General features: G+C 44.4%; 1 protein-coding gene across 1 annotated transcript in view; it reads right to left on the minus strand.

The window, feature by feature from the left end:
- The window catches only part of AGBL4 (ATP/GTP binding protein like 4), a 1461703-nt gene that overhangs the window by 39493 nt on the left and 1400094 nt on the right, over positions 1 to 22116 (minus strand). Inside the window, exons 10-11 of the mRNA XM_030823879.1 lie at positions 18421 to 18573; positions 14680 to 14842 (exon numbers count right to left, since the gene is read on the minus strand). Of these exons, the coding sequence (XP_030679739.1) occupies positions 14680 to 14842; positions 18421 to 18573 (316 nt within the window). The remainder of the gene's footprint in view (positions 1 to 14679; positions 14843 to 18420; positions 18574 to 22116) is intronic.

Consider the following 22116-nt stretch of genomic DNA (forward strand, 5'->3'; position numbering starts at 1 on the left):
CTCCACTTAAGAGAGGGCAGAGTGGCTTCTTGTTTGTGTTTCTGATACTAAATGTGAATTCAGTGCAATGCGTTTCCACTGTTCGCCTTGAGAGAGGGAGCTAAGGCGGAAGAAAAAGAGAAAAAAAAGTGGAAGAGGTGGGAGGAAAGAAGGGAGGTTGGGTGGGGGGAGAAGATAAAAAGTGGAGAAGGTAAGAGAGGGTGTAATAAAGTTATGTGCAAATTGTGTGTGTGTGTGTGTGTGAGTCAAATAGAAAGACAAAAAGACAAAAATGAAATCAAAATGGGGAATGAAAGAGGAAAGAGAGATGACCTATGCAGGGAAGAGGAATGCTATGTAGAGAGAGACCTGGGAGAACTGAAGGGGGTGCCTCTCCCATCTCCAGCCCCACAGAGATAGCTCAAGCCCTCCAGAGCATAGGTCTTAGCCCGGACAAACGACCAGGCTGCCTTCCAATCCTCGATGTGGAAGGGAGCCTCTCACAGCAGCCATGCACCCTGGGGGCCAGGAGAGGGCACTTCAACCTCAGGCAACTGCAACAAAGCCGCAGCTTGTGGTCCCCCAAAGACAAGTGGCAGAGGGAAGGAGCTGGAGAGAGTCCAGACTGTTGCTCAGTTCAGTGGGTTATGAGCCCTGTGGCCAGCATCTTTCTGATGGAGCTAGGTTCTGATGCACATCCCTACTAACACAGGCTGGGAATTAAACTGACTTGGGTCCTCTGTGGCTGCCTTTACACCAGCCCAGCGCCTCCTCTAGGCCCTGCCCCTGCCCCTGCCCCTTCCCTATTCTAGATCTTTCTGTCCAATAGAGCAACATGCTTCCAACTTCTCCCCAGCCCCCTCCTGCTCTTCCCCTTCACCAGGAATCATCCCTTCTTTGAGTCCAGGGTGAAACAGTTTTCAAAATTATTTCTCGCCTACTATGCCATTTGATCTGCCTGGATATTTACAAGGTAGATGCAGTAGGGAGAGTGGGAAACTGGCACAGATGAAGTGTCAGCTGTCTACATTCACATTAAAAAATTAAAATCACTGGACTTTCCAGTTCTTAAATTCCATGATGAGAATCCAAGTGTCTTAACTCTTTATCATGACATGTTTCCTCAACACCAGACTAAGGAGGGCTAATATATGCTGTTGCTAGCTGAGCATCAAATACCAAATCCCAGTCACAGACTGAACCCTGGCTTTAGTCACAGATCTTGACTGTAGACTGAGTCCTGAGACTAATCCTAAGTGAATTTGTCCTGGTAAAAGTTCCAAACTATGCACATGAGGACAGAGATTTCTACTGGGATATCAGAGTACTCTGAACACACCTTTAAGAAAGCTGTTATTTAAGAATCTGAAGAACTTCTTAGGAATCTTAAGAACCCTTCATGGAAGTTTCCATGAAATCTATAATCCAAACAGATTTCATCTCTTCTGATAACCTAGGAATTTATTACTCAGATTTCATCCAACTGGGTACTTGGCTAGTAATAATAATAATAAGAGCATCATTTATTGAGTGCTTATTATGTTCCAGGTAATCTATTAGGCACCCGAGAATTTGTTTTGCTTCCATCTCCTCAAAACAACACTGTGAGGTAAATATCATCATAATCATCGTTACAGATGGACAAACTGAGGCTCAGAGAGATTAGGTCACTTGCCTAAGTTTACACAACTGGTAAATAGCAGAACCGAGATTTGTACCCAGGTCAGCCTGGCTCCAAAGGCTATGCTTGCTTCATTCTATTATTAACAATGGCATCTGTTATATCTCAGCTATTAGATTCTCAATCATATGGCTGATTTCTTCAAAGAAAGTGTCTTTTAGTGGAGCAATCAGAGGATTTAATATCAGAAGAAACAAGTTCAAGCTTCTGTGAGGCTATTGCCCTACCACCTATGCACTGTTCCACCTGGACAGGCTTCCTCTTAATCCAATTCTGAGTTTCTGTACTTCTAGAGCCTGAGACTGGTCCTGGCTTAGGATAGGAACACAGAGACAAAATGCACCTCCTTGTCTAACCCTTGAATTCCTTGTTTGTAAAATAGAGATAATAATACTCATCTCTACGGATTGCTGTGGGGATCAAATGAAATGATGGTTTCGAATACACTTTATACACTGATGAATGCTGTTTATTTCTGGATGGCTTACCCAGGTCTTGGCATTCTGCAGGAGCTTCATAAATACCATAAAAAAATGTATATTTTTTTCTTTTCTTTTTTTTTTTTGAACTGACATCCAAGCATCCTTTATCTCCTCTCCACTGACTCATGGCCGAAACTGCATGGATTGAGAGCAGTGGTCCTGACCTCCTCCTCCCTCTAAGTTCCAACTTGCATCCCTCTCAGCCACAACTCCCACCTCCTGTCTCTTGAGACACATCAACAAGCCAAGCACGGCCACAACCCCAGCTAAAGGCCCTTGTCTCAGACAGAGTTGGCAGCTACCTCCTCTTATTGGCAGCACATTTATCATCTTGAGGAAAATATTGATGGATAAGAAATCCCAGACAGGCAGCATGTCTTGGCTGGGCATGCAGCCTGAAGTGAGGTATGAGGTGCTAGTTTTAGTGTCTTTCTGAAAGAAAGGGAGAGTTGGTGGTCCTGTAGAGAATGGCCCTGCGGCCCCAGGGGTCACAGCAAATTCTAAGAAGACCGCGTCCTACACGTAGTAGATGTTCAATAAATGTTAGATCTAAATTAAATAAACTATTTGAATGAGCCTGAAGGATGGAGGCCCTTTGTCTAAACCCTTCATTTTACAAATGGGATCTCGGGCAGGGTAGTGATTTGCTCGAGATCACAGCAAGTCAGCAGCAGAGACTGGATAATAAAGTATGTGGCTCATGAATCTCACATCAAAACACTGTCCAATACCCAACATTCCACTAGGAGATATCCCAAACTTCTGGCCAGACAGTATGATCTGAGAAACTGGATCTGGGCTCCTGAGGGGAATCAGGAAGAAGGAGATCCTTAGATTTACTTTCAGAGCCAATCTCCCAGGAACACATCCTTTTAAAGATGAAAAGAGTGAGAAGGGCAGGCGGGTGTTGCTTGGTGAGGTGCTGTGGCATTTGCTTATGATATGTTCACCTATCTCCAGCCGACCCCATTCAACTCATCCTGCCCGCTGCTGCCACAGTGACCTCTAGGCAGCACTGGTGTGGTTGTGGGTCACTGGTGCTTCACTAGCTGATTCCCATAGCCTTCTCCGGCCTCATTGCCTCTTACTCCCTAACTCACACCCAAGGCCCAGACATGTCCACAGGAGGAAAGCAGCTCTCTGGACTGGACACACACTAGTCTCTCTGCCTGCAGAGCCCTTTGCTCCCTTCTCATCCTTCTACACTTGGTAGAAGTGATGGTGCTTCCGTCCTGCACCTCCTCCCACCCCTGATCCCCTCAAGGTTAGGTTAGATGCTCCTTTTCTCCATGTCCTGTGTTCCCATCTGTCACAACTGTCCTGCAGTCACTCTCCTGCCCATTTCCTCCACCACCTGGGAACCTCACCATGCACAGGCTACAGCCACTCAGTTCTGCATCCCCAGAAACCAGTATAGGGCCTGGTGCAGCATAGGGGCTCAGTGAGTATAGCCTTGGATTCCAGACCCTCCCTGTCCTTATCTTCCCCATACAAGTTCAGAATGGAGCTATCTCCCACTGGCTCTTGTTCTAGCCTCTAGAGCCACAGAGAACAGATCTACTCCCTCTGCTTCATGAGAGCTCTTTAGAGCAGGGGCCCTCAAGCCCCTGGCCACGGATTTGTACTGTGGCCTGTTAGGAATCAGGCTGCACCGCAGGAGGTGAGTGGCAGGAGATGGATCATTATGACCTGAGCTCCACCTCCTGTCAGAACAGCAGTGGCATTAGATTCTCATAGGAATGCAAACCCTATTGTGAACTATGCATACGAGGGATGTAGGTTGTGTGCTTCTTTTAAGAATATAACTGATGCCTGATGATCTGAGGTGGAACAGTTTCATCCTGAAACCATCTCCCCTCCCAACCCTGGTCCATTGAAAATTTCTCTTCCATGAAATCGGTCCCTGGTGCCAAAAAGGTTGGGGACTGCTACTTTAGAGATTTGACCAAAGCAAATTTGTAGTCCCTAAATGTCTTCTTGCCAAAGAAAATATCCCCAATTATTTTTAGCAGTTCCTCATATATCATAGCTTTGGGTAGGGTGACCAACCATCTTTGTTTGCTGAGAACTGTCCTGGTTTTGGCACAGAGTCCTCTCTTTTGGGAAACTCCTCACTCAGTCCCAGGCAAACCAGGGCAGTTGGTAAACCTAGCTTTGTGTTCCCTTTCCAACCTGATGCCTCAGGACCTGTGCACCATTTTATCAATGTTCGACATAGAGTGGGGGCCAGAAATGAACACACAGTTCCCAGGGTCGTTGACACAGCAGGGCAAAGAAAGGCCAACACCTCCTTACTCCCCAAATCTATTTCTGTGAATGCAGGCAAAATCAGCTTCAATTTTGGCAGGAGGGTAGTGTGGTGGATGTGGGAGTTGACACATTGCCCTGTTGATCAATATCAAACTTAATAGTGTCAATTAAGATGCCTAAACCATTTTACTGCACAGGAAACCTCATTTCCCCAAATCATTACTTCCAAAGCTGCTTTCCTTTTATTCTTTTTACTCTAAGGGCAGAAATGACTCAATATCTTTGTTCCAATTATTGTCCAATTAAGCCCCCCTCAAATGTTCCAGGCATTCATGCATTCAACAATTATTTATTAAGCTTCTACAACATAGCATACAGTCCCTCTCATTGTCCTTGGACTGATAAAAGTTAGGCCTAAACCTGAAACTGGTTGGAGCTAATCTTGGGTAAAGGGTCTTTCTACTTTTGGGCTCTCCCCACACTTGTGCAATAAGAAGGTGGGAACACAAGTATTATACGCATAAGTTGAAGGGAATATTCATATAGACAAACAGGTTCAAGTTACTTAGGAACCATCCAGGATTTCTTTTGACCGTCAGCTAACAGCCATAATCCTGAAACAGTATCAACTCTCTTTATCATCGACTTGGTTTCCATGGAGGCTTGCGGGTGCTGCTAGTGAAGGCTGGCAGTTATCACTATAAAGTAACTTTACAACTTTGTAATTTGTAGCTCTCTGCTGACAGTAATATTAACAGCACTTGGAATTATGGCCATAAACTTGACAACAGCAGATAAAACCCTTAGAAACCTCATTTTAGGGGATGAGGGAGGCTAGGGGAAGGTAATAACGTTTAGGTTTTCCGGGCCTGGGCAGGAGACATTCAGCAGTCAGGGGCACATTTTGATCTGGAGGTGAGAGGCAGTCAGCCCAAGGCAGGGCTCACAACAGGCAGGAGCTCAGCCGGGCACTGCAGAGAGAGGGTCTGGGCAGCATCCAGCAGAGCGGCAAGTGGGCTATCAGGGATTGCAAACAGGTCAAAGCTAGGGATGCTGATCAGAGAGAGGGGTGAGAGTAAGAGCTGACTGGTAGGTCCCAACCTCTGCAGGGTTCAGAAAAGGCTCTTGTCCAACAGGAAATGGAGGGAAACTGGGAAGATTACAGAGCAGGGAGGAAGGTTAGATAAAAACCTAGCAGGCAGAGTGGAGCGAACACACACTTTGAGCTGGATCAATCTGGATTTTACATTCCCACTCTACCACTAGCAGCTGTGCAGCCTGGGGCATGTAGGTTGATTTTTCTGGGCTTCAATTTCCCTACTTGTGAAATGGAGATACTATCTCAAATGCCCAAATCAAATGATTCTCTATGTATCTGGAAATAAACTTAAAGATCACATCATTTTATCTTCTATGCTAAAGATAGTAGAATTAGGACCCAAAGCAGGGAACAGACCTCCTCAAACCTACATCACAAGTTACAGGCAAAGCTGATGCTCTAGTGCAGGGACCTGAGCCGCTTCATGAAGCACATTCTCAATATTATTATTTTTACCATTACTGTTACTATTATTATTAGTCATTCATTCAGCCAGAGAGTCAATCAGAAGGATTCATATTTAAAGATCAAACTCTAGCCCATGTCTGTAGGGAGGAGAAAAAAATCAACAGACTTCAGTACAGTTTAGACTTCGGTTCCCAAAACCCTCTGATGGAAGCTTTTTTTACTTATGAATCTTAACAAAGCTTTGACCTTGGGTATGACACACAAGAACTAGGAAGTACCTAGGTATCTTTAGATGCCAACCAATAGGTGAAACTTGACTACTTCCTACTCTTCTGTCCTCCATCGAAAATTTAGTGAAGGCTCTCTGGCAAGAACAAATATCTAGGCAGTACCCACCCCCAACCACATACAGATGCCGATACGGTTTCTGACCAGCACAGATCACATAACTCATTGCCCTATTCTTGATCCAAGTGGATTAGCAGATACTGGGTGAGGCCTGCTTCCACTTCATTCATTCATTCGTTCATTCATTTGCATTCACTGAGTATCTACCTACTATCAGGCTTTAGCTAGAGAGGTGAAGTGATTTAACCAAGGCCACATAGCTTTATGAGGGGGTCAAGGGGCAAAAGGTCAAAAGGTCATACTGGAACTGGGGTCTTAACTCACAGTCTAGCTTTCTTTTCACCAAGTTGTCAAGCAGAAGCCCACTTTGACTGTGTACACCAAGAAAATCTTTTCTTCATTGTGACTTTATAGTACCTTGTAGAAAAATCTATGTTGAGTCTATCCAAAGCCCAGGCCTGTCTCCAGAACATCAGGTCTATAGAGCCCTCTGCCAACCAAACTTTTCCATTTGGATTTTACATAAGCCCCTTATACTCAATAGGTTACATACAGAGCTCAAAATATCCCCCTCTCCAACCCTTTTCTCCAATAGTCTGTAGCTAAATGATTGGCCCTACCAGCTATCATCTATCATATTGTTTTTTATTTTTATTTTTTTAGATGAAGCCTTGCTCTGTTCCCAAGGCTGGAGTACAATGGCATGATCTCAGCTCACTGCAACCTCTGCCTCCCGGGTTCAAGCGATTCTTCTATCTCAGCCTCCCAAGTAGCTGGAATTACAGGCACCCGCCAACAAGTTCGGCTATTTTGTTGTTGTTTTTGTTGTATTTTTAGTACAGATGGTGTTTCACCATGTTGGCCAGGCTGGTCTCGAACTCCTGACCTCAAGTGATCCACCTGCCTCAGCCTCTCAAGTGCTGAGATTACAGGCATGAGCCACCGCGCCCAGCCCCATATTGTTTTCAAATCAAGAAGTGGGCATCTTCCTTGACTCTTTTCTCTACCCCATATCCAAACAATCAGCAAGAATACTCAATCCGGCCAGGTGCAGTGGCTCATGCCTGTAATCCCAGCACTTTGCGAGGCTGAGGCAGATGGATCACGAGGTCAGGAGATTGAGATCATCCTGGCTAACATGGTGAAACCCCATCTCTACTAAAAATACAAAAAAAAAAAAAAAAATTAGCCAGGTGTGGTGGCGGGCACCTATAGTCCCAGCTACTCGGGAGGCTGAGGCAGGAGAATGGCGTGAACCCAGGAGGCAGAGCGTGCAGTGAGCCGAGATCGCGCCACTGCACTCCAGCCTGGGCGAGAGCGAGACTCCGTCTCCAAAAAAAAAAAAAAAAATAGGAATACTCAATCCTACCTGTTAGATATTGGAACATGTTAAAATGGAACTTTTAAAATTGTAGTTTAGGCTGAGATCCCAAGACTATAGACATCACAGTTCAGAGTGAAGTATGAAATCACCATGCAGGACTTCAAAAGTAACCCAGAAAACCAGTTTCACAATCTTTAGCTCACCTTCGGACATGAGGGCCAGTGGAAGGAAATAGTGACCCCAACAGGGGTAAACCATCAGATCAACAGAGGCTTAGGAAGCAACCATAAGCAACTGAACTGAGCAGACACATCTGCTCACATCAACAGAGCTCAAGCACCAGGAGAGGGTGTGTCTAAAGAAGCTTGTGAGGGACTGTCCATGCTGTCTCATGAGAGTACTAGTCCCCTAAGACCTTTCCTGTTCCTTTTCTCCTCTCCCTCGCCTTGCTCAGCCTTGGAGGAGTGAACAGCTACTGTTACCCAGATTGAGGGGAAAGGCTGGGAAGCCAAGTCAGGGAAACAGAAGTGAGCCAGATCTTAACCCCGTGGTCACATGAGCAGCCTATTTGAGACAGGTCTGAGCTAGAGGATGGGGAGCGTTTTTACTTTGAAGAGGTTTGATGTTTTTCATTGGACCAGACATAGTCATTGCTAAACTGAGACTGTTTTGTGACTAGAATTAATTAGAGAACTTTTAATTTCCTGAGAGTGATTGGAGACTCATGGGGCCTGCCAGAGCTTTTATATCTCTAGATTTATAATCTCTATCTATCTATCTATGAAGCCAATGGGAGACAAAAAAGAAAGTTGTTTCATAATTGCACCTTGTGAGTACTGCCTGTTCAATGTACCTGTTACATATTTCACAAATCTTTCTCTTTCTCTCCATGGTCTGGCTCTGCCTATATTTATTAATCACCTGCTGTTTCTGGCCCAGCCCCAGCTACCCTCCAATCCTTTGGATGTAGCATCCTCTCTCTGGCATCTGGGCTCTCACCTGTACTTCTCCCTCTGCATTCCATTCATCCCAGAAGTCTGAGCCCTAGTTTCTCTTCTTCCACGAAGCCTTTCTTCCCACTCCCTCCTGCACCACCCCAGCTGGGTTAGATGACTCCCACTGCTTCCCCAACCAGCAGAGTTCCCCTCTGCCAGAACTTTCATCCCTCTGTGATGCTATTGTCTCTTTACCTTTCTCCCTCCCCTCAAAACTGTCTTCATCTTGAAAGCAGAGACCAAGCTTTTTTCATCTGTCTTTTTCTAGTGTCTAATGTGTTTGGTTGGATGGATGAGTAAATAAACAATAGCTTCAATGTCTGATGTAGGTTTCAGAGGACGCAGTGCAAGGCATATATGGGCTCTGAAATGAGACTAACCCAATTAACTGAATTTCATATCTCAGCATCTTCTCTTGACCACATCAGCCATACCCTTCCCCTTAAGAGCTAGCATTTTCTTATTTCAGTGTGTCCACACCTACAAGCCTGGGTGGAAACCAGTCTGCTCAGGACCCAAGATCTCTGTTTCCAATGTTTTTCTCATCCATTATGTCAAAGAGCTATTTCCTCTTGGCTGTAACCAGACTATAAACAAATGCCAGATAAGCTCTGGGTTACTTTAAGATTCCAGTTTAGCCTTTCTCTCCCTCTTTTTTAAATCATTTGAACAGAGCATATTTATTACTTGGCAGGCCAGTAAAATGTAAATAGGGTTTCCTGAAGAATGGTTCAAAATTTGTAGGAATTTATCATTTCACAAAAACAACAAATGACAGGAAGGAAAGGCAAGGGACCTAATATTTAATGGCACAGACTATATGCCCAGTGATTTATCTGCATGCATTCTCCCATGAAGCCCTAACAACAATTCTGCGATGTAAATAATCATCCTCACTTTACAGATGAAGAAACTGAGGTTCAGAGTGGTTAAATATGGGATTAGGGCTCTCAGCGAGAATGACGCAAAAGAGAACTCACACCCAGGACTCTGACACCAGCGCTGTATTCTTGCCACATCGTGGACAGGAGAGAGGCCAAGAGGCCACTGGCCATGGCAGAAGCCTCTGAGGATGTCTCTGTTTTAGGTTCTGTTGAAAGCTATGGGCCTTTCCTTCCAAAAAATGAACTCTGCATATTTACTCACAGCTTTGCATACATTTTAGATGGTTCACAGGCTTTTGTTGAAGCCATCTGTAAGCCCCTCAATTAAGAACCCCTAAACTAAAAGAACGAAAGTAGCTATTGGATTGGACTGACTAGCTGCCCGGGACACTTTTGTATTGATTTTCCCTATTAAATTGGAAACTCTTATGTTCATGGAATCACTGAATATTAAAACTCAATAAAAAAGTATGGATTATTGATAACATGGAATATTGATAATCCATGGATTATTGATCCAATTCATCTAAGCATGGAATTATATAACTTACATTTTAGAATCAGGAACACCTTAGAATGTCAGAGCTGGAAGGAACTAGAATAGTGATCAAGTCCACATGTAATTTTATTCCACAAAACTCTGATGGGTAGGAAGTATTACACACAGAGGCTGAGAGAGGGGACAAGACTTGCTGGAGGCCACCCGTATTAGCGTGGAGTCAGAATTCAAATCCTAGTTGCTAGTTTCAAATCCAGATTGTCAAGTTAAAGATTCAACCAACAGAAGGAAAGCCATGTAGTCTGCATGGGGCTGAGAAAAGTCAAGACAAGAACATTTGTTGAGTACCTACCAGATGCCAGGCAGTACCAGGGGAATGCAGATATAGTGCCTTATTTCACCCTCCCAATAACATGCAAAGTGAGTACTATTTTTATTTTACAAATCAGGAAACAGATTCAGAGTGGTGAGATAAGTAGTCCAAGGTCACACAGCCAGGTAAGCACCAACAACCATGTCCATTTCTTTATTTCCCAGATATAGTGGAGAAGGGAAGTCAGAGAGAAAAACCCTGGTCATGTTTGGCTGGTGATTTTCCAAGGAGAAGAACTGAACCAATGGACAAATATGCTCTGGTCTGTGGAGCGGTGGACACTATTCTGGACCTAGGTGAAATATCCCTTGGGATTTTCTGCATTCCCCAACCCTTCCTGATGTTATACTCATCCAGTATCCTCTAGCTAACTAGTCTGGCCTCCATGATATTAGGAAGGGGGCACCCTGGATGACAGAAACAAGAAACTCCATCAATGGAACGGCACATCTCCCATTGTGTGAACCAGTCATTGTTCTGTGGTCAAGGCAAGACCCTCAACTGTGATGACCCCACCAATGCTCTTTGCCCTACAAACCCTAACAACAGCTGCTGATCTCTTGCTGTAACAGCCCTATCTATCTTCTTTCACACAGACAGTGGTCCTCATTCACATTCACATAAACCTTTTCAACGTCACTTAGTATTTAGTTCACAGTGCACACTCACACAAGCTATTTCCTTTAACCTCATTGCAACTCAGTGAGTTTAAGTATTATTATGTCCTCCTGCTACAGATTAGGAAACTAATCTGAGGCCCAGTGAGGTTATACAACTTGCCCAAGGTGACACGTCTAGTAAGTGGGTGAGCCTAGGATTCAAACCCAGATATGTCTGAATCGAAAGTCTGTTCTGTTTGCATAATACCGTATCTATATTTTTAATAAATATCTCTATTTAATTCCCACAGCAGGGGTTAGACAAGTGTGAAGGTCCTTGGTCCCTTTGTAACAGTGAGGAAGCTCACCTCAGACAGATTACAGGACTTGCTGAAGGGTGCTCTCAGGGATGATGTTGGTGCTGTCATCAGAATCCAGGTCTCATGATTCCTAGTCTAGAGGACATTTTCTCCCAGACCATATTGGCTTTCCCATCAGACCATGTAATTTCTTTTTCTGATTAGGACATGGAGCCAGCAGCCAACAAAGATCACAATCTGTCTCCCTGAAGTCTCCCTCTGTTATGAAATGAGAGTTTTTTTTTTTTTTTTTTTAAGTATTTCAAACAGAACCCAGGTCAAATCACCCTTGCATGCATTGAATCGGCCTGAGCTTCCCTGGTGCAGTTTGTTTCCTCCTCTCATCCTCTAGAGGACAGAACAAGGCAGGGTAGGTCCATCAGTGTCATGGCCTGCTCAGCTTGTGCATAGCCTCTCTATTCACCTTAACCCCTTCCGATCACATGCTCCCATTCCCTGTCGCCACTCCCAAATAGTCAGTTACCAAGTCTTCTCAGTTCCACATTCTAAATATTCCATAGCTACCACTCTGGTCTTGGCCTGGATTATTTCTCACCTGGATTTTTATAACAGCCTCCTAATGCATGTGCCTGCCTACAATACTGGCCCCCTGGAATCTGTCCTTCCATTGTCTACATTCGAGATCAAACTTCTTACAGCTTTCCACTTCAGACTTATCATTGAGTCTGAAGTCCTTCAGCCATAAGGGACCACTTACAGCTCCTGCCCATATCTTCTGTACTCCCCTCTCTGTCTACCACATCCTCCCTTCAACAACACCCTCACCCAGTTTGACTAGTTCATATTAAAAACTCAGTTTAGGCCGGGCGCAGTGGCTCACACCTGTAATCTCAGCACTTTGGGAGGCCGAGGCAGGTGGATCACGAGGTCAGAAGTTCGAGACCAGCCTGACCAACATGGTGAAACCCCATCTCTACTAAAAATACAAAAATTAGCTGGACATGGTGGCATGCACCTTGTAATCCCAGCTACTCAGGAGGCTGAGGCAGGGGAATCGCTTGAACCCAGGAGGTGGAGGTTGCAGTGAGCTGAGATCATGCCACTGCACTCTAGCCTGGGTGACAGAGCAAGACTCCATCTCAAAAACAAACAAACAAAAAATCTCAGTTTAGATGTCTCTTTTCCTGGGAAATCTTCCCTGACTCCCAGGACTGCGTGTGAGTTCCCTCTTTCCCCTATGTAAAGACATTCTTGTCTTTAGTATGTTCTCTGTTGCATTCCCTGTGCCTAGAACTTTACCTGACCTATGACAGGCACTCAATATATACTTGTCAAATGAAAATGTCCCAGAGCCTTCTGGAATTCCTCCACCAGAATTTATCATATACATTGTAATGATCTCTTTCCTTTTCTGTCTCCCCAAGTAGACAGAAAGTTCTGTGAGTCAGGAACCATGCCTTTTTATTCAGTATTTTACCCTAGGTGCCTTTTATGATTCCTGGTATGTACTAATGGTGTGTTTACTTTTGATAAATGAGGGTTGGCTGTTGAGGGGTGGAAACCTTGGGCCTGAACCAAGGGTGGGCTTTCTACTAAGAAACACATTTTCTTCTAAGGCAAAAGCATGTCAGAAGTGCTAAGAAAAGGTAGGAGAACCTGTCAGATTGCACAGCAAACAACAACAACAAACTATGTGCAGATCTCCTCTGGAGGGACCCTCATCTCACTATGAATAAGGGTTGCAGAATCCCCTTTAGTGCACAAGCTCAAACTCTTATTCCAGGCAGCTCTCTGTCCCTTTGCCATAATATTATGGGAGAGCAAAGCAAGTACAATGTGGAATGAAGCATATGCATGTGTTATAGGAGTTAGCAGATTCTGGAGAAGCCATAGGCCATATACATCATCTAATGTGTGTATGGGGCATGAAGAGGGGCAGTGTGGCACATAACAGGTGGCCAGGACTTTGGAACCCACAGACCCTCTTCCTCAGAGCAGAGCCTACACCCTTGGCCTTGCTGAGTCAGGTGGGTATTAAAGCAGACTGCAAGATGACTTTCAGTCTTGATGACTGTACATAGGGAACTCTCAGTTCCAATCATAATATCTCTGTGTCCAACAGGATATGGAACACTGCTCTAACACCTGGCCTACCCCCTGACAGCCCCTCCTTCTAGGGCCATTGCCCTACTTCCAATGTTCCTGGCAAGGTACCTGGACACCATACCCCCAGCCCTCCCAAACACACACATACAAGCAGAGCCACTAAGTTGCAATTGGCTGGTGGGACTAGCCCTAAGTCATGCCACTTTCAGAAAAGATGTTTTCCTGCACAGAGGAATTCCATAAACACTCACCAAGGGTTGAAAAAAATGCTAAAAAGACCGCTTCTACTTCCAGGGAGGGGGAATTTGCAGAAATACAGAGTTCATTTCATCTAAAGTTCCTTCCTCCTCCCTCCACTTCTCTGAGAAAACTAAGTGTTAGGAAAGAAGACATAGATCAACCTGAAAACAAAGGATAAAGGAAAGCAGAATCTGCCACAATCTCTTACAGCTCTGATGCAGTGACCTTGATATTAAAATCAACACTCAGGAAACTAGAGTTACTATATAATCCCTAAAAAATTAGGCAAACTAGAAAATAACTTCTAATTTCATCATGGAAGTCTTGGGAGTTTTCAGAGAAATTTTATGAAGAAACTAAGAGGAAAAGGAATTTGTCAAAGGAAATGCAAAGGCAGAGAGAAAGATGCATAGAGGATGAGAGGGGAAAGACAAGGAAGACAGAAGACAGGCAAAGAGGGGAGAAAGAGAGGAAAGGAGGATGGGATGAGAGAGAGGACAGAAAGGAGGGGAGGAGGGGGAAAAAGAAGTAAGGAAAGAGAAGCACAGAACAGGTGAGGAGGGAGGAGGAGGGCATAGAAGGAGAGGGAACAAGGGGGACAAAAATAAGTAGAAGGGGAAATAGTGAGTAGAGGGAAGAGAAAGTGGGAGAGGACAGGTTAGACAAAAGATGAAAAGAGAAAATATGGTTTTGTATGTTCAGGGTTAGAAGGAGTCAAGATCATCAAGCTCTTCCTCAGCAACCCTGGAGGTGGTCATCCAGCCTGTGGACTTGCATAGCTTAGATGGCAGAAGACTCACGGCATCATGAGAGAAGGGAAGGGAGAGAGATGGAAGCAGAGTAAGATATGGGAAGGCCATGGGTCCGGTTGGCCTGGGAAGGATTTGGAGCATGGCAATTGGGGTGTGAGTGTCATACGAAGGGCTGAGGCAAACTGGACAATCCAAAGACGCCACCAGAAGAACAAGCACTCCATCCTCACCTGAGAGTCTCGCCCTTACCTGAGCTGGGGGCCTAATTCCCGATCTGTCAGACTTGGATACTCTCGGCTGGATGAGGGCTGGCCCAAGGCTGGGTGGGGAATAAGGATACAGGCTTCTTCAGTGTAGGGCACAGCAGCCGTGGTGCCACTGATGATGTAGCTGTAGAAGGAGACCTCTAGGGTGTAGCAATAGGAAGTGTGGTCCAGGAGTCCACCGAGGAAGCGACGGCCAGTTCCTGCTTTCACAGCGTCCCGGTTAAAGGATGTGCTGGACTGTGAAAGACAGAGTAGGGAGGAGAGAATCACGGCACCTGCTGGCAACTGGATTGTGAATTTTACAACACCTCTGGGTCTCAGCTTCACCGTCTGAAGAGTGGGATATTAGCCCCTCATCACATGATTATTATAAGGACTGATTAAATAAACAGAATTAATGACAGAAGCAAGCAGAGTTCTTGAGGTGCAGTAACTGCCACTCAACGAATATTTGTGGAAAAATGAATGGAGAGAGAGGGAGCAGGGAAAAGTAGACAGAGGAAAAAGAAGCAACTACATTTTGATGATACTCAGAACTAACATTTGGAGCCTGGCATGGTGGTGTGCACCTGTAGTCCCAGCTACTTGGGAGGCTGAGGTGGAAGGATTGCTTGAGCCTAGGAGTGTGAGTTCAGCCTGGGCAACATAGTGAGACCATGTCTCTATTCTTTTTTTTAATTATTATTTATTTTATTTTATTTATTTTTTGAGATGAAGTCTCGCTTTGTCACCCAGGCTGGAGTACAGTGGTGCGATCTTGGCTCACTGCAAGCTCCGTCTCCCTGGTTCATGCCATTCTCCTGCCTCAGCCTCCTGAGTAGCTGGGACTACAGGTGCGCACCACCACGTCCAGCTAATTTTTTGTATTTTTAGTAGAGACGGGGTTTCACTGTGTTAGCCAGGATGGTCTCAATCTCCTGACCTCGTGATCTGCCTGCCTCGGCCTCCCAAAGTGCTGGAATGTCTCTATTCTTTAAAAAGAAAAAAATTAAAACAAAACAAAAACAAAAACAAAACCCTAAAATTTGGGCAGTGCTTTCAATTTTATGATATTGTTTCCCAGGCAGTATCTCATTTAGGCTTCAAAATAACCACTTGAAGTAGGTGTTCACATTTTATCTCTCTATAGATGAGGAAACTGAGGTTTCTTCTCTATAGATGAGGAATATGAGATTGCTCATAGAGGTGGAGCAAGTAAGTGATACAGCACAAATCTGAATCCAGAACTAAGTGACTCCAGAAAACCAAGGACTCTGCTTCCCTTAGGGATAGCTGATTCATATCCAGAATCACTAGAGCATAGGGATCATGGCTGCTTCTTTACTAAGATGTTGACAGCACCCATCACAGTGGATAGAGAAATGAACAAGCATGTCACTCTCAAGTCCTCTGTTCAAAGACATGCTCTACTACCTACTGAATGCATGATGTCAGGCAAGTTGACTTACTTGTCTTAGCCTCAGTTTCCTCATTTGTAACTTGGAGGTGAAAATAATATCTCTTTCACAGAGTTGTGAGGGTCGGTTCACTTGGGGTCAGAAGGGCATTCTATGCTAACCCATGGAAATTTAAGCAAATGAACAGACCATGGTTTTAATAAGAGAATACATATCTGATTCAGCAGGAGATAAAGGAAGAAGGAAAAGAGGTAAAGTAAACACCAATACAAGAAAGGCACAGAAACACTGTGAAAGAAACAGAGAAGTGTGTGTGTGTGTGTGTGTCTATTTTAAGGTAAAGGAAAAATCACAAAATCATAGAATGTCAGATGTGAAAGACCTTTGAAATCCATGTAGTAAACTCCAACTCTCCTGTTTTAGAGTTGGGCATTGAGGATCAGAGAAGAGAAGGGAAGAGAAGAGACAGCAATTGGACTAGGACAGATGACCTTGACTCCCACCCTTAAGGAGGCTGCAATGCAGAAAAATCAGGCAAGCCCAGAAATAAGGCTGTCAGATTGTGCCCCTTTTGTAGTCCCTGGAAACTTCACCTGCGTGAGGAGGGTCTCTGAGGCCTATGACCCAGCCTTCCAGAGAACTTGGACTAAGGAGGCCACATTCTTTTTTGAAATTGCAATGGTCTCAAATAGACAGGGCCATCCTATAGAGACTCTTCCAGAAAAAGGCATGGCTGTTTCTGCCCCACAGCTGCAAATGGGGAGCTACCTGCTTTGATTCTATCATTAAATGCTGGGTGGCCTTACACTGAATACTCATCTTTTCTGGGGCCACTCTTTACTGTCAGGTGTAAAGAGGGGACTGGACTAAATAATCTGCCAATTCCTTTCCTGGTTTGACATTCAAAGGTTCTGGGATTCAGAGTGCATCTTACCACACAGAGAAATTCATCATCTCCACTAATGTCCTGGCTTGAAGCAATGGGCAGGTGAGTTTTCAGCTCATCAACTTCAAAAATTGCTATGACCTTTGTGGGCCTCTGCCCCTCTGGCCACATGGAAATAACAGGCCCCAGAGATTTAGTATCAAAACAAAGGAAAATGTGCAAAAGCTCTCTCCTTACACCACATGCTGATCCCCTCCTTATCTTCTCTTCCTGCCCTTTTCCAATATTGCTTTTGCTATGAGTTTTTCCCACCCCACAGCCTCTCTAGTTCTCAGCATGTGAGATGGGTAGTAACAGCAACTGTCTCTGGAGTTTGTTGAGGTCTTTACTGCCTGCAAAGAACTTTTATATCAAAAACTGCATTTGCCCTTCCAGGAAGCTATAATGCAGGCAGGATAGAAATGATCATCCAGCAATTACAAAAAAATTGAGGCTGAGAAGGAGTCATGGAGAAAAGAATGGTGGGCATATAACCTCTGTTAGCAGATGTGTTGTGCTTATACAAAAGAACTGGGATTGGTAAAAGCAGACCCTGGGGAAAGGTCTGACATGTGGTAGGTGCTCAGTGAGTTTCTTTTTCTTGTTAATGCTGGAGTCAACTCCATTAAACAAGGCCGGGAACAGTAGCTCATGCCTGTAATCCCAGCATTTTGGGAAGCTGAAGCAGGTGGATCACTTGAACCCAGGAGTTTGAAACCAGCTTTGGCAACATAGTGAGACCCTGTCTCTACAAAATAAGTAACTAAATTTTTAAAAATTAGCCAGTAGTGGCCAGGCGCGGTAGCTCACGCCTGTAATCCTAGCACATTGGGAGGCCGAGGCAGGCGGATCACCTGAGGTTGGGAGTTCGAGACCAGCCAGACCAACATGGAGAAACCCCGCCTCTACTAAAAATACAAAAAATTAGCCAGGTGTGGTGGTGCATGCCTGTAATCCCAGCTACTCGGGAGGCTGAGGCAGGAGAATCGCTTGAACCTGGGAGATGGAGGTTGCAGTGAGCCAAGATCATGCCATTGCACTCCAGCCTGGGCAACGAGAGTGAAACTCCGTCTCACAACACAAAAAAAAAAATTTAGCCAGTAGCCCCAGCTACTCAGGAGGCTGAGGTGGGAGGATTACTTGATCCTGGGAGATAGAGCCTGCAGTGAGCCATGATCATACCACCGCACCCCAGCCTGAGCGACAGAGCGAGATCCTGTCTCAAAACAAAACAAAACCCCCAAAACAAAAACAAATGCCAGCTCATCAGCCAGCCAAAATGCTACCTTCTCAAAGAATCTCCCTCCCTGACTGGTGACGAGCAGCTTGAGGACATGGGCACATCTTGTTTACCTCTATCTTCATCACCCACACAAGACCTGGCAGAGTTAGGTGTCCCATGGAGCTTAAAGCAAACTGAACTGAGTGAGAAGGAAGACAGGGAGGCAGGGCGTGGGGGGCTAGGGCTGGCTGAGAGAGAACTCCTGGCTTACATAGGAGAAGTCCTCAGCATTCTGGCAGAGGAGCTTGGGAAAGATGGCCTGCCTCTGGAACCGTTCCTCATCCTCAAAGATGTTGCCGTACATGAAGCCATTCATCATGGTGGAGTGGGCGTGGATGTCAATATAAAACTCCAGGCTTGTTTTCTGTTGAGAGAAAGGATAACAAATGAGAAGTCTGGGCCATAGAACTTGTGTATAAGGGACCAGACACTACACTACACTACACACACACACATCAAGCTGACCCTGTGTGTCAGCAGATTTAGCAGCCATTTGCAATGTGAGGGGAGGGTTTAAGACAGGTGAGGATCAATTCCTCCTCACTTTTAACATGGTTTTCCCTCAGGGTCTGAAAGCACTACTATTAGCATCCCTTTTAAGAGGTCTTCAGAAAAAGTGAAATTTATTAGCTTGGGTTAAGTCATGATGTTACTTACTCAGGACAGCTAACACATTCATGACTAGACATTAGTGGAATTTATTTCTCTGATTAATGAGAAATACCTTCCAGGTAACACAATTGTGTTTACTTTGGGCCTGGTTGCAGTTTTGCCCCAACTTGGCCATTTGTAGCTAGGAAGCTTGGTGTAAATCATGTCCCCACTTTGAGCTTCAGCTTTTTAAATTCAAACCTCAAAGCATTATATCGGGAATCAAACACAGCAATAATAATTACTATATTTCTTGATGATATCTTGTAATATAAATAAAAAATAATAATTACTGTCTTACTGTATATATAATGCATGCCTGACACCATTCTTGGAACTTTGCATATGAAATCTTAGTTAACTCTTAGTTAGCCTTGTGTCATGATGCCAGGTCTACCCCACAACAGCATATAAATAATGCATGAAGGAAAATGCCTTTGCAGTCTGTAAAGACGGCATTGACCAGTCTACCTCTGCTCTTTACTGACACATATTTAAGGCACTTTCTCGGTTGTTATGATATTATTTGTTAGCCTTCCCTGAAGGTAGGAGGATTGTCTATAAAGAGCTCAGTGCCTGTAAGTAACGGATGCTCAGTAACTACATGCAGAATGATTGAACAAACAACCCCAGAGAGATTGCTCCACATACTGTAATGGACTGACTGAAACAGGGGTTGTGGGGGGGTGGGGTGATTTTTAGGCCATTAGATCTTCAATGGCCCTCAAATCCAATCTTCGCTTCTTATATATCAGCCCAGCTTATATCCATTAACCCTTTCTGAGAATAAGGGAAGACCCGCATGGGGGGGGACTTGACCAAGCTCACGGAATAACGGGGACTGACACTCAGGCCTCCTGCCCCCTCACACAATTAACTTATTGTCATCAATGGCCAACACTAGAAACAGCCAAGGCAAAATCTGGCCACCTCTCCATCCTCTTTCTAGTACATAGTCCTGAGAGAGAAGAAAAGTGCACATTTAGAAGGATTCTCCCTCCTTGGGATGCTTTTAAATGAAGTTAAAACCAAATGAAAACCATGTTGCTTCTAGAATGTGGGCTCAATGACTGTCATTTCATTTGCCTCAGAGTTGGAGTGAAAAATTATGTCTTGCCAAGCTCCCAGTTCTCTGGGTAGCATAAGCTGTCTTTTGGGAGATACAAGATGCACTGCTCTGTGTGATATTAAACTCATCATTTTCAGCTTTGGAGGTGGAATACACAATGATTCAACAGGAGCCCTATAAAAGTCATCTTCACAATTTTATTTTCTTCAATTGTCTGTCTTTTCCTGTGAGCTTTTGATGAGCTGCACAGGAAAGGAGGAGGTAGAAAGATGATTTAAGAAATGTGTAAGGAAAGCTACAGTTTCTATCTCTCGATGTCAGAGCTAGAGAGGGCCTTGGAAACCAGTTTCTCTGACCTTTCTCAAAACTGCTCTGAGTGGGGAGGTTGCTTGCTTAAGGTTGGCCAGGAAGTTAGTGAAGAATTAAAAATTAGAATCTAGCTTTTACTTTTAAAGTTTTTTGAAAAAAATTAAATTATTTTTATTTTTTTTTATTTTTATTTTTTTTGAGACGGAGTCTTGCTCTGTCGCCCAGGCTGGAGTGCAGTGGCGCGATCTCGGCTCACTGCAAGCTCCACCTCCCAGGTTCACGCCATTCTCCTGCCTCAGCCTCTCGGAGTAGCTGGGACTACAGGCGCCTGCCACCACGCCCGGCTAATTTTTTGTATTTTTTAGTAGAGACAGGGTTTCACCGTGGTCTCGATCTCCTGACCTCGTGATCCACCCGCCTCGGCCTCCCAAAGTGCTGGGATTACAAGCATGAGCCACCGCGCCAGGCCTGAAAAAAATTAAATTTAAAAAACTTATTTGTATAAATTTATGGGGGTACAAGTGTAATTTTGTTACATTTTTCTGATAACCATATAGGTGTGGGTTCCACTGTCCCATCCTGACACCTGGCAGCTGATGTGACTTCACTTTAAAGAACCAGCACCTGAATTATGTTGATTGATCATATAATCTGAAAGTCAAATGATATAAAATAATTTATAGTAAAAAATCTCCCTTCTACCAGTCACCCAGTTTTGCTCCCCAGAGACAGCTAATGCTGTCAGGCTTGCATATATCTTTCCAGAGACAGTTTGTGCATATACAAGTAAATATTTCCTCTCACACCCAAACCCCCTGCTCCAAACACACAAGTGGTAGCACCATAAACACACCATTCAGATCTGCTGTTCTCTGAATATATCTTGGAGGCAATTGTTTCTTAATAAAGAGTTACCTCACTCTTTGTGACAGCCATATATAAACTAACTAGTTACTTATTGATAAACATTTAAGGTATTTCCAGTCTTTTCTTGTTACAAAGAATGTCTTAGTGATGAAATTTGTATATACATTATTTCTCACATATACAATTGTATGTAAAATAAATTCCTGGCCGGGTGCGGTGGCTCATGCCTGTAATCCCAGCACTTTGGGAGGCAAGGCGGGCAGATCACGAAGTCAGGAGTTCGAGAGCAGCCTGGCCAACATAGCGAAACCCCATCTCTACTAAAAATACAAAAAATTAGCCAGGCGTGGTGGTGGGTGCCTATAATCCCAGCTACTTAGGAGGCTGAGGCAGGAGACTCGCTTGAACTCAGGAGGTGGAGGGTGCAGTGAGCCGAGATTGCACCATTGCACTCCAGCCTGGTGACAGTGTGAGACTCCTTCTCAAAAACAACAACAACAAAATAATAATAAAATAATAAATTCCTAGAAGTGAAATTCCCGGATCCTATGTGCATTTGCAATTCTGATTAATATTGACAGACTGACCTTAAAAGTGCAGAATACTCCTAGCCTATTACCTTGACAATATAGGTGGAATCAAACTTTTTGATATTTGCCAATTTGATGGGTGAAAAGTATTATCTAAGATTAGTTTTAATCTGAATTTCTCTTAGTACTGTATAATTATCTTTTACTGTATAGTTAAGCATCTTTTCTTATGTTTAAAAATGATTTGCAGCCGGGCACGGTGGCTCCCGCCTGTAATCCCAGCACTTTGGGAGGCTGAGGTGGGTGGATCACCTGAGGTCAGGAGTTCAAGACCAACCTAGCCAACATGGTGAAACCCCGTCTCTACTAAAAATACAAAAAAAAATTAGCTGGGTGTGGTGGTGGGCACCTGTAATCCTAGCTACTCAGGAGGCTGAGGCAGGAGAATTGCTCGAACCCGGGATGCAGAGGTTGCAGTGAG

Source organism: Nomascus leucogenys, chromosome 12 (assembly GCF_006542625.1).
Source record: "Nomascus leucogenys isolate Asia chromosome 12, Asia_NLE_v1, whole genome shotgun sequence".
In the NCBI taxonomy this organism is placed as follows: Eukaryota; Metazoa; Chordata; class Mammalia; order Primates; family Hylobatidae; genus Nomascus; species Nomascus leucogenys.